At 34.4% G+C, this 18,715-nt stretch overlaps 1 protein-coding gene and 1 long non-coding RNA gene across 3 annotated transcripts in view; one reads left to right on the forward strand and one right to left on the reverse strand.

The window, feature by feature from the left end:
* BDP1 (BDP1 general transcription factor IIIB subunit) overlaps window positions 1–18,715 on the forward strand; it is a 46,552-nt gene that overhangs the window by 8,977 nt on the left and 18,860 nt on the right. For both annotated transcript variants that reach the window (XM_026718290.2, XM_087927127.1), the window contains exons 6-22: window positions 391–524; window positions 2,075–2,169; window positions 2,691–2,745; window positions 3,317–3,475; window positions 4,671–4,952; window positions 5,048–5,207; window positions 5,864–5,996; window positions 6,554–6,630; window positions 6,888–7,112; window positions 7,381–7,528; window positions 8,344–8,426; window positions 8,564–8,825; window positions 10,268–10,464; window positions 12,021–12,213; window positions 12,996–13,171; window positions 17,951–18,149; window positions 18,322–18,449. In XM_026718290.2, the coding sequence (XP_026574075.2) occupies window positions 391–524; window positions 2,075–2,169; window positions 2,691–2,745; window positions 3,317–3,475; window positions 4,671–4,952; window positions 5,048–5,207; window positions 5,864–5,996; window positions 6,554–6,630; window positions 6,888–7,112; window positions 7,381–7,528; window positions 8,344–8,426; window positions 8,564–8,825; window positions 10,268–10,464; window positions 12,021–12,213; window positions 12,996–13,171; window positions 17,951–18,149; window positions 18,322–18,449 (2,706 nt within the window). The remainder of the gene's footprint in view (window positions 1–390; window positions 525–2,074; window positions 2,170–2,690; window positions 2,746–3,316; window positions 3,476–4,670; window positions 4,953–5,047; window positions 5,208–5,863; window positions 5,997–6,553; window positions 6,631–6,887; window positions 7,113–7,380; window positions 7,529–8,343; window positions 8,427–8,563; window positions 8,826–10,267; window positions 10,465–12,020; window positions 12,214–12,995; window positions 13,172–17,950; window positions 18,150–18,321; window positions 18,450–18,715) is intronic.
* On the reverse strand, window positions 3,186–13,147 carry LOC148127384 (uncharacterized). Its single transcript, XR_015742283.1, has 4 exons — window positions 13,021–13,147; window positions 11,421–11,530; window positions 10,064–10,141; window positions 3,186–3,369 (listed from the first exon to the last, which is right to left on the reverse strand). It is a non-coding gene; the product is annotated as an uncharacterized LOC148127384 (long non-coding RNA).

Raw genomic sequence — 18,715 nt, forward strand, 5'->3', positions numbered from 1 at the left:
TATTGAGCGAGTTTTGCCCCATTTTACAACTTAGTTAAGTGAATCTGGGTTCCCCATTGACTTTGCTTGTCAGGAGGTCGCAAAACGGGATCACAAGACCCCAGGACACCACTGCCACCGCAGCCATAAATATGAAGCAGCATCCAAATGTAAATCACATGGGGATGGCTGCAATGGTCATAAGTGTGAAAAATGGCTGTAAGTCACTTTTCTCAGAGCCATTGTAACTTTGAACAGTCATTAAATGATCTGTTGTAAGCTGAGGACCACCTGTATTTCAACACAGGTTGCAAATCTTCTCCATTATTAGCAAGACAATTGTTCCTAAGATGACTTTGCTTCTTATGGCATTTCTTATATAATTATTTTCTTTTTGTTGTTCCTGTTTAGTTTAACTGTAGAGGTTTTCAGGACAAAAGGACAGTGTGTAGTGGAAGAAAATGATCCCATTTTTGAGCGTGGTTCCACAACAACATATTCAAGCTTTAGGAAAAGCTATTATACTAGACCATGGTCAGAAAAAGGTGTGTATAATTTAGTGCTGTAGGCACAGAAGCATATTAGGGTGTATAATATGCACCTTACAGTATGTGTCAGTGAAGGATATATGCAGTTTAATAGATACTTACAGATTGCAAGAATATATATGAATTATATTTCCTGCCCCAAAATCAGACATCAATAGAAAAATATGTATGTAGGTAAGGTTTGAATTTTGGACTTGGTGCTCTCTGAGCTTTGGTTGCTATTCTGCAAACATTTCATTACCCGAGTAGGTAACATCATCGGTTCTATTTGCTGTGGGATTTTCTTCCTCTTTAAATATAGCTTGCTCTAGTCAATGTTGGTGGATGTGTGGTTTTTCCCAGTAGTAGTTCCTTGATTAGGGCATTTATTTTGATAGTTGTCTGGTTTCAGTCCCTGCTTACATATAGGGGTATTGGCCACTGGAAGGGATGTCTTCTGGGTTTTTTTGTTTCCTTCTTAGCTTTCGTCTCTTTTGAATGGTGTGAACATATGTCTTATTGATATATATTGATGACTTATTTGTCTGAATGCCAAGCTTCCAGGAATCACCCAATACAACACACCTGACCTACATTGAAACGCCCGGAATCATTGACCTCATCCATCTCTGCATCACTGCATACTTTCAATTTGTTTGATACTGTATATTGACAAATCAGAGGCATACCCATGGGATCACCACTCATAGGAGAAACTTCAGCGTAGAGTCCAGAAACAATACCTTAGGAACTATCAAGAAGAAAACCATACCCACATGAATATTGGCAGCAAGCTTCTGAATATAAACAGGGAGTAAACCCCACACTCAAGCAAAGCACAGGAAGCAGACAACCAAGCTCAGAAAGGACTAGAGACTCCTCAATATCTCAGACTGCCAATTTTCTGTACTTTTAATGAATTATATGGAATAAGAAATAATGCTTGTTGAAATAATTCATCAGGTGATTTACACTTGGTAAACAATCAGGCAATTTTTCATAAATAAACATTAGGATTAGTGTGTGATTTCCAGCTCTAGCTTGTGAATTTGGTGGGATATAGTTCATTTGCAAAGATGAACATGTGGAGTGAATAACTTAAAAACTCCTTTGTGTTTGGGATATTTTGAAAGTTCAGTTATTCTTCAATTAACTGAAACCTTCGGGAATGACCAAAGGGCCTTTTCAACTCTTACTGAAATGTACAATTCATGTAACACATATGGTTGGTGCTGATGTGACTTAAAAATAGGAGATAATTCAACAGTACATTATTTACTTTGTATGCAAAAAGATTCAGATGCCTGGATATTCCATCTTTTCTGCAGTACTTAAAAGTGACAACCAGATTCTGAATGAAGTTCTAAGTAAGGCAGGTTATGTAGTTTCCCTCTGTGAAACACAGAGCATTTTTTGATGATTATGAAAAGAATGATACTTTGAGGTTTAGATTAATCTATAATCTGTTTATAGTGATATAGTGATCTGTTTATAGTGATATATGATCGACACTGATATGTTGAAATGACAATTACTCTAACCATATTTTATCTTTTTTTAAATTACAGAAACAGACATGTTTTTCTTAGCAATAAGTATGGTAGGAACTGACTTTTCAATGATTAGTCAGCTTTTTCCTCACAGAGCAAGAACAGAAATCAAGGTAAATATTTTCAAGAAAAAAATTAAAAGGCACAAGAAGATATTCTTTAGCTTGTGTATTTAATATTTTATGGTAACTTACTATAAATTACTTTACCTCATTTCAATTTAATCTGCCTCTGGCGATATCAGAGAATATACCAGGCAGTCTTTTGATGTAGATTAACTAGTTCTTGTTCTGTTTTTAGGCTTCTTATTACTTATCATACTGTTGTCATTTTTATTACTATGACTATTATTTCTAATAGAACTAATGTCTATTTATCAGTATGTTTCATTGGATTGCAGTTTTAATCATAAAGAGTTTTTTTCTGATATGAATTCAAAGCATTAACTTTGTTTTTGTTCAAGTAAACTTACTTTATGGATGCTAAAAATTCTGTCTCTATTATCTAGAAAACATACCGGAGAATAAAGATACACAAGCCACTCCTTTCATTCTCTCAGTAAGATTAAATATGGATTTAAACTAATATCATTTCTCAATAAAGTAATTATCATGTTACAACTTTCTGTTTTCAGAATAAATTTAAGCGGGAAGAAAAAGTCAATGGATGGAGAATAGATAAAGCATTTAGTAAGTATTGGTATATGATATTTTTCAACTTTGAAAACATTTTATATATGTATTAGTAAAAATTCATTGGACTGCATCTTCACAGTATGAATCTCAGGGTAAAGGGCTTATTTCAGTTCTTGAAATTAATATAGTGTGGGTAGAACTCTGATAATTGAGGAGGAAATTTTTTCTTCTTGTTGCAATTTTTCATGTTCTCTCAAAATCAGACCCTTGACCTTGTAGTATGAGGAATCCAGGCTGAAAATAAGGCCATTTTTTCTAGTCTATTAGCAGGAATGGCCTCCAACATACCATTGGATTTAACCTGTAACATTTTTCAGACACGTATGCGTCTAAGTACTATAGTCTTCCTTATCTGTAATATCTACAAAATATTTTAAATTGTTCAAATCTTTTCTAAATCCCGACATAGTAAAAGTCACACATTCACTGTTACATGTTTTTTTAAACAAGCAAAGAGTTATTTTAATAAACAAATAAAGTTAATGGTATAGCTACTTCATGTATTCCATTTAATAAAGTATAATTTATGTTCAGTAACTTATCACATCGTTTCTTTTTTTGACAGAAGAAAAAAGGCCTTTTGACTTCAGTTTTTTTACGAAACTCCTTGAGAAGGTCCTGGAAAATGAGAGGAAGAAGAAAGATAAAGATGCTGCATGTCAGCAACAAAAAGAAAAAAATTCCAATAAGAGAAATACACCAAGATCTCAGAAAAAGCGAAAAGGTAATTTTAATAATACTGAAAATGCTTGGCGAAGTCATGAATAACTTCTCTTTGCTATGTCGCATTCTGTCCTTTCTAAGCAAGGACAGTAGTTGTAGGACACTTGAACTAGAAGATACACTGATTTTTGTGTGTCCTTGTGCCTTTGAGTCGGTCTTGATTCTTGGCAATTGCCTAGATAAGTCCTTGCATTTTTATTGATAAAAGCAGAATACTTTGATTCTACTTCAATGATCCAAATAATTTTTGATGAAATATTTTGTATATAATATCAAATAACCTGTGCCTTGGACTATCATTTCAGAAATTTTCTCTTACCTAAACAGAAAAACATGGATAGGCAAAATTATCAGCGGGAGTGGGAATGACTTGATTTCCTATTGGCTTCTCCATTAAGTTTCCTTGGGTGAAGTTGGCAGCCAGTGTCAAAAACCAACTAACCTCCCTCCCTCCCTCCCTCCCTTCCTTTTTTCCTCCTCCCCTCCCTCCCCCTCCCTCCCCCCTCCCTCCTTTTTCCTTTCTCTTCCTTTCCCAGTAGGCAGGTAATTAGCTGCTGTCTGGTGGAGAAGGGAAGTAAATGAGTGATTGGCATGATACAAATGCAGCGGGACTGGATGATTTCTTCATTGTCTTTCTTCCTGCAATTTTCCCACAGGCAAAACTTTTGCTAATAGGGAGATGGCAGGGAGCGTAGGGGTATCAGCAATCATATGAGTTCCTCCCCCATATGAGACAGTTTGTGGGAAACCGTCAGGTTATGTTGAAAATGAGGATCACCTGACTGCTACTGACTGTGGCAGCATGGTAGTAGTGTTGAAGTGGCAAAAAATTAATAATCCACAAATTTAATTTCCTCCAGAGTGAGGGTTCTGGCATTTAGTATGTCAATTTGGGGGATCTTTGTTGACAAAGTTTTGCTTTATGATGCAACGTTATACCCAATTAAAGATTGCAAAGTATCAAACACACACAAAGCGTTTTATACTACATAGATATATAATCTTGAGAAAAATAAAGGAAATTTCTGTATAACTAAAAACAATTAGCACTTCTGTAACTGACATTAGGAGAGCAGAAGATGCTGGGAGCTTATAAGGAGCAGAAAATGGAATGTCTCCATATTGTTCATGATGTTTGAACAAGTTTATTTTTCATTATTAGGAATACCTTTGCTTAATATTGTATACTTTGATAGATAAAGTTGTAAATGGACAGTCTAACCATGGTCCAGATGAACATCAGGATGGTAGAAGTTCTGACATGGAAATAGAAGTAGATGCTGAAACAGCTGAAAAGGAGAATGAAGAATCTCCTGGCATTTTGGAACAGGCAAAAGAGCAAACAGTTATTGAATCAGCAGTGACAAAAAAGAAAAGGAAAAGAAAAAAAAAAGATTCTGAACAGGGGACAGACAATCTTCTTGAAGAAAGAAATATTCCAACAGAAACGATGGAAGAAAAAAGGACTAGAAAGAAAAGTAAGCTTTTGAAATGCTATTGTTATACCACTGAGATATTATGTCTTGATTTTGCTAATTTCTGAACTTTAATTGAATTTACAATCTGTTCCTAGGGAAAAATATATCGGCTAATGATGAGATAAGTTGCATTGGGGAAGTTGGTGATGAACTGGAAGTCCCTAATAGAACAATCCCTGATGAAACTCTAATCATGGATAAAGAACAACGACAATGCTTTATCAGATTAAATGAAGAAGCGGAAAAAGACCATAGGTATAAATTATATGTATTATACTGTATCAAAGCAATCTCGTAAAGCACAGCACATTTTTATAACTTCCTTTATAAGACTTTCTCCTGTGTGGCTTAATTTTAAATGTTTTTTGTGTAATTTAAGAAACAGCAATATATTCAGATTTAGTTCAGTAAATTATGCTGTTTTCAACATGTTGTTGATGAAGTTGTATATGAATTTCAGTCTTGCTAGAATTTAGGGATGTTGAAAACTACTTTTTATTTGGGTGAGGAGAAATCTGCTGTGCCTCTAATAAACAATAAATTGACTATTGTGCATTATGAACAAATTTTTCTCTGTTAACTTTTTCTCTAGTTATGACAGTCTGGTTATTTTAGATGAAGCTTTTTTTCCCTGTGAGTTTGATTTTTCATTACTATGAAAAGTGATGATTTTCTTTTTTGATTGTTACTATGAGAATATATTGAACTGGTTCCTATATTAGTAAGGATATAAAAATGTGAATATAGCTCACCAAACAAATACAGAGCCACTCTGCTTGCTTGTATAATTTTTTAGGATTAGTCTGTTTCATAGCTTACACATTATATGAAGAGAGATATGCTACTAGTTCTTCACAGGTTAGAGAAAAAAAGGAAAACTATAGATTTTCTATATATTATATTATTTTCAGTATTCAAAAAAGTAAACCAGAACAAGAGGATGTTTCATCAGTTACATCTGAGCACCATGTTGAGCAGCATTCGGTGTCTCAAATAACTCCAAAAGGAAATATAGAAGATTTTGAAAAATCCATTGAAGCCCAGGTAAAATATTTATTAATTTTTCTGTGTTAAAGCTTGCTAATTCTCCTTATTTGAGGAGTATCTATATTAAATCTATATTACAAACACATCACTTTAAAGACTTGTGCTCCATTCCAGCAAAGTCAGTGACCCCAAATATTTGAATATTGATATTGGTTCTGACAAGGGCTCTTTATTTTTGGAGATAGAAAGTGAGAAAGCTCTGGACTTGCATGTACTGTATAGGTATATAGCCAAATTCTTGGTATTATTGGCTGTAATTTGATTAGACTAGGATTGATTAAAAACGTCCCATCGCTAATTTGATAGTACATCCTCCAGCTATTTCTGGCATCATTTTACTTTCTTTCAATCTTTTATTTATCTTTTTACTCTTTTTTTCATACATAGACCTGGTTCATACATTGCATCATAATTGTTCATTTGTTATTTAGTGTACGTTAGTGTATGAGTTTAACCGTTGTGGTTGATGAATCAAAGTTGATGGTTAAATGCAAGATATAAATAAATTGTTGTGCATTTCATAATGAGATCATGCTATTTGGGTTGCTTTGCAGAATGAAGTAGCTGTAAGAGATAAACTGGATAAAAATCAGAACGTGGTAAAGAAACAAATATGTGGTGAAGAAATCACGTGAGTAAAAGTTGTTCTTCCTCCCAGAACCAACTGAAAACATTCCCCCAACATGAAGTGGGATAGAATGGCTTCCAAACAAGTTCAAAGTTTTCTATATGACAGTTTAAGAATTAAGGCAATTTGTGATATAGCAAAAGGGTGGGATCAGTTATTTGAAGAAAAATGCATACGTAGGGACTTTCCTTTTTTATCCTGGTTAAGTTTTCAGAGGCTGTGTTTTACGTGCAAAATGGATATTTCCAATTTATTTGCAGGGAAACAGATGGGGCAATTCCTGAAGAGCCCACACAGGAGGTGCAGCTGCAGAACTTTGAATCAGACTTAACAAGAGCATCTGAAAAAATAGAACCTCTAGCATCTAACCCATTAATTGTTAAAGTTTCTTCTGAGTCCCTTGTAGAAAATAAAGCTGCTTCCATTTCTGGATTTACTACAGAGGAAACATGCAATGCAAGCAGTGATGTCATAAGAGTAACAGAGTAAGTAATTTATTAGGGTTTGTCACACAGTCAGCAAATTAGCATGTAGATTAGATTTGGCATTTTTATCTGTCTATTGAGTCCTTACCAAGGACTTGGAATAGACAGATGTTTGATGTAGTAAAGTTATTGTTGCAGGATGTAAGCTATTCTAAGTAATGCTGCCTTTTGAAATTGATCGATGGTGATTTATCTGAATGTTCCATTTCATCTAAATCACTCTACTGTAGTTTCAAGCCAGGTTTTTTTTTACTGTTTTTTTCTGTAGAGAGAGTCAAAAAGCTTTTGTGGGAAAGATCGAAGTGAGAGGTCGATGGACGAGACCTAAACCTAATATTGGTAACGTGTCTGGAAGAAGAGAAGCATCTGCTCAAGGCGAGCTCAAGAAGTCTGGATCTGATGGTGCAGGCGGGGAGGTATTCATTAGTTTGGATTTATATGTGTTGCCTGAGGAACTGAAAGCTTTCAATTATCTCTCTTGCATGAAACTATTTTATAACCCACTGTATCAGTTAAAATTGAATCAGTACAGAGTATGGCAATCAACAGTTTTTGCTTGAATGTATATGAATGCTGAGTTAGGGTCCTGCAGGGTATGTCACTAAAGCAGAAATAATTATTGCAATTATTATTTTTTCTGGACTGATGTACAATACAGTAACAGGACTAAAAAGGGAGACATCATGTTTTCGAAACTGTTTTTCAGAGGTTTTGTAAAATTCTTTATTTCTTTAAAAGAGAAAAATATATTTTACATAATCTTGTTTCTACAAACTGGTTGATTAAAAAAAAAGAAACTAATAAATAACTAGTGTCTAGATGAGGTCTGGGACGTATTTTCAATTTCTTTTGGGAAGGAAAAATGTATAATAATCAAAATACATTGGTTAATATTTATACTTTTTGTACATTTTAAGTTCTCCTTGCCATTTAATATACTTCTTTGTTTGGCAAGAATAGTAATAAAACATGAGGAATAGCAAGTTATGGAATGTATTTAAAGGTCTCATCTGCCAGTTTCATGTTTGTTTGCTTTGTGAATGCTCACTAGTAATTTTTCCCAAATGTATGACATGTATTTGAGATGAGTGAAAATTAACATTCTTAAGATGCCAGCTAATTAGAATATAGACTTGAAAGCTGGTAAAATAAAGTGTTTCTAAATTTTATTGATGAGAGTGATTTGTTTTGAAAAGGTACAGCATTCATTCTTTAATTATTTAATTCTCAGGAAATTGAGCAGAATGATGCACCTGGCATCAACCCAGCTGAGATTACTGAAACACATTGCCAGGGCTTGGATGCAGAATCTGTGTAAGTATGGGGAGAAGAACTCAGAATTTGGGCAAGGATTTTCTTCCTTATTCACTAATAATAGTAGGAGTAGAATTGATTGCCATCTTTAGGAATTACTTCATTTTATTATTGCCTTTTCACGGTTGATCTTTTAGGAATAAGAACCAATCTACCTCACAAGAAAGTAGCAAGCAAACTGTTCTCAAACCTGCACTATTAGCAAGGGGACGATTTCAGAGACCAAAACTGAATGTAGGAAGGGTTGCTAGAAGGCAAGAATTACCTGGAAGAAGCACTGAGACAGTAAAAAAACCAAGCGAAGCAGGGACTGAATTAGCAAGTGAAGCAGTAATCACTGAAAAGACTGTGATGCAGACTGAATGTAATGATTCTCAACTTCTAAATAAGAATACCACTGTAAGTATGCTGTATGTAAAACAATAACTGTCAAAGACTGAATAAATTAGGTATCAACCTATAAAAAATTCCTTCTATGGAATATGTATTGTTTAAGATGCCTTCACTGAATTAATTTGAATTTCTTCTTAAACCATGGTACAGTTTCTCTGTATTTAAGGCATGTGCTATACAATGGTAGTTTAGTCTATTCTAATAGGTCAGTTTGTTCTGCTTATGTACCCATTACAGGTAGTCCTTGACTTACGACCACAATTGAACCAAAATTTTCCATTGTTAAGAAAGGTAGTTGTTAAATGAGTTTTGCCCCATTTTATAACCTTTTTGCCATAGTTGTTAAGTGAATCAGTACTGGTATTAGGTGAATCATACAGTCATTAAGCAAATCTGGGTTCAATCATTGACTGCTTGTTGGAAGCCAGGTAGGAAGATTACAAATGGTTATCACAATTATCCTAGGACTGTGCAAATGTCATAAATAGATGCCAGTTGCAAGTGCTCCAATTTTGGTCATGTGACCATGGAGATACTGCAAGGCTTTAGACAATTCGCCACAGCCAACTCACCATGGCCAACTCACTGTGGGACAATCGTGGCAGGACAATTCAACACTGTATTAATCATTTTATTCAATTACTTTTATTGACAATCACTTATTCATCAAAATTATTGTAACGCTTGTATTTCTGGATTGATTTCTTTATTTTGTTATTATTGGCCATGATTCAATTGAAATTAATTTAACTTTTGTATTTGTTCGATTCTGCTGTGGCAAATTGTCACGTATCATGCTATTCTGTGGCAAGTTGGTCTCAGTGAGTTTGCTATGGTGAATTGAGCATGGTGAATTGTCCCATTCTGGCAGCAACGTTCATAAGTGTGAAAAACACTTGTAAATCACTTTTTTTCAGTGCCATTGTTACTTCAAATGGTCACTAAATGAATGATTATAAGTTGAGAACTACCTGTTTGTGAAGCATATATTGATATACTAGAAGCTACTCCTATAGATTGACCCAACTCTTAATTACTACAACTGGAACTTAGAATCCTGGAGAACAGGTTCAACTGAATAGAAGATGGCCTTTATGTATGCTGACAATTATACTCTCTACTTTTGCAGTCAATATAAAAACTTCATTCATATATGTTGGATTTCTTTCTCTTAGATCAGCATTACTATGGTTGTGCTATATGTTTTTGAACTGCATTAAGTTCATAATAGAAGAATTCCTTACCACCAGCAGTTCAGTACAGCAATTTGGGAATCCGAACACCTCTGATAAGAGTTTTTCTTTTGTTGCTGTTTCATTGTCCTTTAAAGAAAATACAGGACTTGTATTATCTAATATGTGAATTAATGACTTTTAAAAACTTTGCATTCTCTGTAAACCATTTTTTTCTGTAAACTCTTATACCTCAGAAATTTAATCTTTTTCTAGGATGCAACAGCTCATGAAGCTGACACACCACAATGTGCGGCATTAGAAGAAAGAACAGTTGTCAGCAATGAGAAAGTAGGTGGAGCATATTCAAACCAATCTCCTGTGAAGAAGCCAATAGAGTCTGAAAGTTACACACTACATAATGCCTCTTTGTCACTTGATATTACAAAGGATGTGGTCATTCCTGCCAGCAAGTAGGTGTATTTTATTTTAAAAATGGAAAACAAACACCTAAAACCCTTTTTTCATAGGGAAATGCGTAATATTTATCTTTATGACATAGCCCATATAGAGCACAGAGCTGGGAACTCGGGGCTCAGCTGTGTCAGCTTCACACTGAGGCTCAGGCCTCTATACACATAAATCTTTTTTCCGTCTTTGGCTTAATTTTGTGGAAGAGTACATGACTCAGCTAGCTACATGTTTCATTGTCTCAAAAATTAACCCAATAGTGGGTCATCTATGGCAGTGCAGAAATTGTAGGCATCTTTTGTAGCTAGCATAGAGAAATCTGCAGCAGGGTGGTCAAAACAGTTAATGATAAGGGCAATCAAGTAATCAAAACCCTGCCCCTTTTTAATGTGTACAGTATTGCCTACTTATAAAAGAGTCCTGGATTCTACCATGCATCTGCACTTGCCACCTTGATTCTGCTGCAGTTTAATTTCTCAGAATTTTCTTTATTTTAATGGATACATGGCTGGCCTCTTAATGGCATTAGGACACAGCTGTTATACAATTACATGATACTTCTTTCTAGAGCAGGATCTGCTGGTTCCCACTTGTGATTCTCAGTTCTTAACACTCTCAATGTTGTATTTCAGCTCCCATCAACCTCACATAATGGTAAATGGGAATTGCAACCCAACAAAAAAGGAGGCCTGCCCTTGTTATAATGCATGAATTATTTATCCATGTTGGGTATATAGTGTCTAATGATGAGTTTAAGTAATGGAAATGGTCTACATAATATTTCAGGTACCAAAAGATTCAGATTGGATAAAATATATTACTAACAATCCCCTTTTCCTGCAACAAAGGGAGTTTAGGGTCTCTCTTATACCAATTCAAATCCAATTCTATTTCTAAGCTAGGGTAAATGTTATTCTAAGTAGCAGAAGCTCCAAGGCAGGAGTCCCTCTAGACTTACCTGAAGAGCACATCATTTTTTGTCATCTGAAGGCTACAGTTAACTTTGGGTAGGTTATTGAAAAAGGCACTCAAAAAGTATTCCAAAAGTCCAGTATTAAGTAGTGGAATCTGTCAGAATGAAAACTACATTTGATTTATATTATTAAGAAATTTGTTCATTCTTCAATTAAAAATATAACAATTACTCATTTTTGTTGCATTCAAAAGTACAGTTTGATGCAATTTTGAATCAAAAGCTCAACCACAGAGCTTATGAGAATGACATACCTTTTAAAGCTTTGAGTTGGATATTTTTTTAACCAAATATGCTTTAGTAGAATTGGCTTCCAGAGTCTTCTCAATATTAGTTACAAGCTACATGGAACCATTTTGTAGATTTATTAGGCTCTTAACAAATTAATTGCAACTTTCGTCTATCTGAAAATTATCGTAATTCTTTTTAATAAATTAGATATTGCTATAGTGGGATATTGCTATCTAAATGTTAATTTCTATATTTTTTTTTATATGTCAAAGTCTGAAATCTTCATGAACACAAAAATTGTGTTTTTTAAAATTTTCTAGTCATAGGTTATTTTTTTTCCCCTTCGTTAATCAGAGATTCCAGTCTTCAGGAAGAAAAAAAAGATAATACTGTTGAAATAGAGCATTCATTGGAGAATTCACAATCAAGATGTAAAAAGAACTTAGAGAATTCATCAGACAGAGAGGAATTGTTAAACACAATACAACCCCAACTGGATTCTTCAGAAAAGAGTGATAGTGAATACAGTGAGACCTCTAATCTAAGTGTAAGATTATTTTAACTTTGTATTTTCTTGTTTGTAATTAATGTGACTTTTATTTATTTTTTTAAATTTATAAGCCATCCAATTGGAACAATTTAAGGTTTTTTAAAGACCATTTAAATTTATGGATTTGTAATTGTGTGTATTTATGTACGTATGTACTGTATGTATGTGTCTATGTATGTATGTGTATTTGTGTACATTTCACAAAATGCTCTGGCTCAGGGCTTATCAAAAGACCAGGTTTTTTTAAAGCTTTCTTAAAAGACAGCAGATTGGGATTATGTAAACTTCAGAATGAATATCTCAAACATCAGAACCAATAACAGAAGACACATGGTTCTGAGGACCCAGAGCATAAATTGCTTACTTGATTGGACATAGAGCATGCCAACCCTGTCAGTAGGAAAATCAGAAATGATCAGAGAGAGGCAGTCCTGTTAGTAACTAGGCCCTAATTCATTAAGGGCTTTATAGATGACAAACAGTCTCTTGAAGTGCAGCTGGAAGCTAATTGGTAACGAGAACATTTTGTAAAATAGTGATGATCTATGAGCAAATTGGTGTACAACATGGATCTGTGAAAAGTCACACCTACCTATGACTTTGGTGTCAGCCAAGTTTCTTTATGTCAAGTGTTAAATATGTCAGGGTCTTAAGAAGTGAAAATTGTTTTCTAATTGCTCTTCCTGAGACTCGTTCCTTGTATGTTGCACTATATTGTAATTTAGAAATAAAAGTGCTTGCATCATGCATTAATTCTTGAATATTTTGATATATTTTAGGAAGCAGCAAAATCTAAAACCTTACCATTTTTAGAAGAATGTCCTACCAATGCTAAAGAGGAGGTTGCAACAAATGAAACCCATCTGTCTCTTCAGAATCCTCCAGGATTTAAGAATGATGCATCAAATGAGAAGATTTCACTGGAACCTGATACCCAGAAAAAAGAATTAGTTGGGTAAGGATATTGTGGTTTTTAAGACTCTTGATATGAATTTATTTTGTAGATAATTTAGACTTACAATTTACTTGCAGCCAGGTCTGTAAAGGGTGTGGTCAGAACATCATTAGAAAGGGCAAGGCGTAACCCTAATGCTAATCTTTTTTTTTTGAAGGTTAATGAAATTGATAAGATTAAAAAAGATGTAAGCCATTAGATAACCCCACACATACTTTTTTGTGTGTTTCTGAGTCGTTGATCCAATTGATCCAAGAGCCTGACATCCTCTTAAAAAAACAGCTAAAATATTTGGGTTGACCACAGGGGGGGAGGGGGAGAGAAACATGCTGAGAGCTGCCAAAATATTTTTTTTCTGCTATTGGAAACTAGCAGGCAGCATAGCAATAACACAATGATGTTGTTAAAAAGTATTTTCAGCATCTCTTTATTTGGATATGTGTAATGTTTATAAAATTTAAAATAAGTGGGCGAGGCAATCATAGATAGAAAGTGATCTATCCTTTTTGGCTTTTTGCCTCAAAAGTTTCAAAAATTTAACTATGGCTACACTCAACTTGCCACAAAAGAAAAGAGATGTAGAGACAAAAGCACACTGTGCTATATGTTATGCCCCTTTGATATTTATATGGGATTTCTATGATATTCATACAAAAGGAAGATGTTACTTTCATTGTTTACTGTCCTTCCCCCTGCTTCTAAGTAGTTAATTCATTAATACCAATATGTCTCATAATGCATGAAGAATGGTGCTTTATGCTTAAAGTTTGGCTTCTGTAAGTGCCAGAGCCCCGTTTTCCTTAATTTCTGGTTGAAATTGATTTTTTCAGACATTTTATAAATCAACCTAACAAAAACTAATAGCAAGCTCAATTCCTTTGGACTTTCTTCGGAAAGTCTTTTAGGACTTTAGGACTTGAAAATGCCAAGAAATAACAACATACCTGAGATATTGATTTTCAGATGGGTTTAAGCCTACTATCCAACCCTACAGCATATAGATTCTTCTCAAATGGGCATGTGCCATCATTATATCTCTCTTCAATTCTAATTTCGAAAGTTTGTGGACTTTTACCTTGGCCAAGTTGGATGTACTAACTTCTATAGTTCTGTGGGAGCAATATAAAAACATCTGTTTTCAGCGGTATTACATAAATAAAACACAAGATAGAGATGGCTCTATGGAATCTCTAAGCCGAATGTTCCTTTGTTGCTTTCTTGGGAAGCAAGGAAGATACACATTTATCCCATTTTAAAGAATTTCCCTGGTAGAGAATACATTGTCTATCTTTTGCTGTTTTTATCTGATGCATCTTTCCGGGTTGCCTGATTTTGTCCCATGACTCATATCTGTCCTATCTACAATGGACGTTTAGTACAAAATTTGGTGATTGCCACTGTTATTTGTACTCCTATTATTACAATAACACATTTTATGTAATTTTATTACATTTATTAATAATTACAGGTCTGTGCATATTTACTGTTATGCTCTCTGGCACAAAGGTAATAATAAAGGTTTGGTTTGATTTGAATATACCGTATTTTTTGCTCCATAAGACACACTTCATTGTCTCTGAAAAGTGGCTGGAAATGTCTCAGCGTCTTATGGAATATATATTGCCAAAGCCTGGCCCACCTGCCAGCCCCCATCCTTTGGCCATTTTCAGTCTCTGCGCACCCCATTTTTTGCCTCCACATGCCCCATTTTTGGCCTCTCAGGATGCTTGGAGGCCCAAAATGGGACATGTGGAGGCTGAAAATGGAATGTGTGGAGTCCAAAAATGGAATCCATGGAGGCCAAAAATGGACTGCTAGGAGGCCAAAAATGGGATGTGCGGTGACCAAAAATGGTGCACCCTGAGGGCAAAAATAGGATGCGTGGAGGCCAAAAATGGGGCATGTGGAGGCCAAAACCAGAATGCGTGGAAACCAAAAATGGCGCACACGGAGGCCAAAAACAGGATGAATGGAGACTGAAAATGGGGCACACAGCGGCCAAAAATGGGGCTCATGGAAGCCGAAAATAGGGCGCATGGAGACCAAAAACAGGGTGCATCTTATGGTCAGGTACATCTTATAGAGCAAAAGATACGGTAATTCTTACAAGAATAGCATGTTTTTAGAGTTGCACCAAATCTGAACAGTCAGATTGCTTATTGAATCTAATGAGATATTGTGCTTCCACAAATACGAAAATATTTTTTTCTTTTTTTTTTGTAAAAAATTTATTTGGGTTTTCACAAAACATAATACAAATAAAATTTCTTTGTTTGAGAATAGCATGGTCCCGGGTTATCACTTCTCCATACAGGCACAAGCTCAATTTCATATTCATCTTTGTGTTCTATTCCATATCTTACTATTTTAACATTTTCTCAATAATTTTTCCCTTCCCTTAGTTTTCTCAACCTTGCTTTTAATTATCTTATTCCTTTCTAAATTCAATTATATATATCTTTTTCTAAGTTTCAATATCTTTCTAATCTTTATATTTGTACTTTTGTCTGTCCTGTTTCAATTTAATATTTTCTTTTCTCATTAAACAATATTTTCCCCTGTAGTTACTGATTGGAGTATGACACCTTTGTATCTTTTAATTTTTGTTCCACTCAACTCTTATTTAAACTTTAATTTATGCCTTTACAATTATAACATTCAATATAACACATAACTTCCAGTCGAATTCTGCTTGGTACATTCTTAAAATACACACTAGGTTCTTAAAGAGAAAGTATATATATAAAACAATAATAAATAAAATACTTATCCTATTCCAATTCAGCTCTATCATTAATGTTAGTTATAATCTTTAACATCTTTAACATTTCTTTTCAATGGGATATTATACTTCCTTAGGAACACTTATAATATTTCCATAATTTTTCCATATTTCTTTCATATTCCTCTTCACTTAAATTTTTATAACTCATTAATAATAATTAAAATGTTTTCATCCTTTTCTAATTTCATTCTGTCATTCTCTTTATTTCATTTATTTATTAACAAACATTCCATTATATTACAATGAGTATTTTATCTATCATTTTAATCACACTTGTTTCATATTTTCTAAGTTCATTTTTTATTTCTAATTTAACAATACTATCTTATGCACCCTTGCAGAATCCCTCTTTCAATTAAATTTTCACCCATTATCTCTGTGTCTTCTAAATAGGCTTATACCTTTAATCCTTATACGTTTTCCCTATTTCTCTATATCCCGTTTCTGTTCTTTATAACTTCTTTTCCTTTCCCTCTTCTTCTCCCTTCCCTTTTTGACCCCTTGTCTCTCTAATTCTAATTCTCTCTTCTGTAATCCTCTCTTCTGTTTCTTCCTAATGTTGTAATTACTTTTCAAACTATTCTTTTTTTTTGGTTATTTTTTCAGATCTTAAATTTTTCACTCTCTTCCCCCCCTTTCCTTTTCTTTCCTCACATAGAATTACTTGGTCATTGAAGATGGCTTCTTCTTTGTACTGCCCTTCTTGTTCTACAGGCATTTCTTGTTATTTCTCATAATTCAGGATCTCCATTTCTAAAAATTGAAATACAAAGCCAAAAAACCCTCTTCCTTCTTGAGCATCTTCTTTCTGTTTTTTTAAGTTCCACTTTCAGTTCTTCCAAGAGTGATACCATTTTAAAAACTTTTAAACAACCACCCAATTGATTTCAGTCCTTTAGAGACAATAACCAAAAATCCAAAAATTACCAAGTAATCCAAATAATCCAAAGCTGTTTCTTCTTGCTTCTTTTTTCCACTTTCTCTTCCTGGGATTCTATTATCTTATTACAAAGTTTCAGTTGGAATGTATCTTTTACGAATCTTGTTAAAGTTTCATTGTTAATTGCTTTTACTTCCAGGTGGTCCCCTCCATTTTTCCAGATCCCACCCTTTTGTTTTTTCCTTTTCTCCTTCTTTCAAAGGTTTTTGAAAATCCAGAAGTCTTTATTATCCCTTTGACATTTTATTTTCAGCTTAAATGCCTGTTAATGTCAAAGTGGATTTTTATCAGTTTCTTACTTAAATCTCTTAGTTGTCAATATGGGGAAGGAAAGAAAAAAAAACCAAATCCTTTCCCTTCCCTCTCTCATTCGCCACTTCAAAATCTTCTTTGGGAGCAATGTTATTCTTTATAGTTCAAAATCCAGGATACCTTATGTTGTTGCTTTTTCTGTTTGACCCAATCAGCCAAAACTTTCTCTTCTTACCTTCCTCCTGAACATTCTTTTCCAGTCAAGTTCTTCTTTGAGGTGGTCATTTCTGACCACCACTGCAACTGCCTTCGAGAAAGGGAGTAATGGCCAGCTGGGGAGGAGAGATGCGGCTCTCCTCGACCCTGCTGGTGGTCTCCCCCTTCTTCACCACCTCTACGGGGTGGCTTAGCCCCAAAACCAGCCAGCTCGGGGCAGTCCAGCGGCGAGCACGGATCGAACCTGCACACGATCACAGATTTCGGTCTGTCGCCAAAGAAGCTCAAGCCGGAAGTCGAAAATATTTTTTCTAAAGCATTTTCAAAGTATCAGCCTTACTACATGTGCTTTGTTCAAATCCAAACTGAAGATTAGGTGAGAATTCCCTTTAATAACAACTAAAAAATAAATAAAATTTACTGTTCTGTTAGATATCAGCATGCCAATTAAAAATCAATACAAAAATTGGATATATGTTTCCTTACATTTCCTTACCGTGTTTAGTGATCATATGTATATTATCTGTTAGAAATTCTGTCAATAATACTTTAATTGCCATGACTGTTCATTTTGATTTTCCTCTAGCAAACAGAGGTCACAGGAAGAAAGCAAGCATAGCGATACTCGATCAACACCATTTCTTAGAGGCAGATTTCAGAGACCCAAACCTAACATAGGAGGGCTAATTGGAAGGAAAGAAAAGAGATCTCTGGAAGGAAATGGATTAACAACCACTGGAAATCTGGAACTACAAAAATCTGAACCTACCAAAACTCCATCAATGGTATTAAGTCAAAATTTTTTTGGTTTGGATGGTTTTTATTTTACGTAGAAATCTTGAATGTTTGGAATTCAATATAAATGGGGTTTCTGTATTGCCACAATTATTCCTTGATATTCAACATATCACTGCTAAGAGTATTTCTCAGTTTAAGATTGAAAATTTTAACTTTCAGACTCAGATCAACGATAAAATTTTACCTGATGAAAACTTGGAGAGTAGCCTAGAAGACGCTGAGAAAGTAATTCAGAAAGACTCTCTAGTGCCTCGTACTGGTCAGAATAGCTCCAATCTACATCTCAGGTATGTACTCAAATGTGACTTTTGCTTTATGACCTATGCTAGTAAATCTAAACAAATAATTAAAAAATTAGATGTTGCTTTTATGAACTTACACTTTTTAAAAATATGGCACTCCCCCCCTTGCTTCCCAATCATGTGGTGTTTTCATATGCAGATTTTTTTTCTTTCCTTTTCTGACCTTCTTGAACAATTTATAGGAGCACTGAGGTAATAGAAAGTGATAGAAACCCTTTAGTGATTAGAAACAAATACATGGAGAAGGAAAA

This window comes from Pseudonaja textilis, chromosome 2 (genome assembly GCF_049901715.1).
Source record: "Pseudonaja textilis isolate UNSWEBS1 chromosome 2, rPseTex1.2, whole genome shotgun sequence".
NCBI classification, from domain to species: domain Eukaryota; kingdom Metazoa; phylum Chordata; class Lepidosauria; order Squamata; family Elapidae; genus Pseudonaja; species Pseudonaja textilis.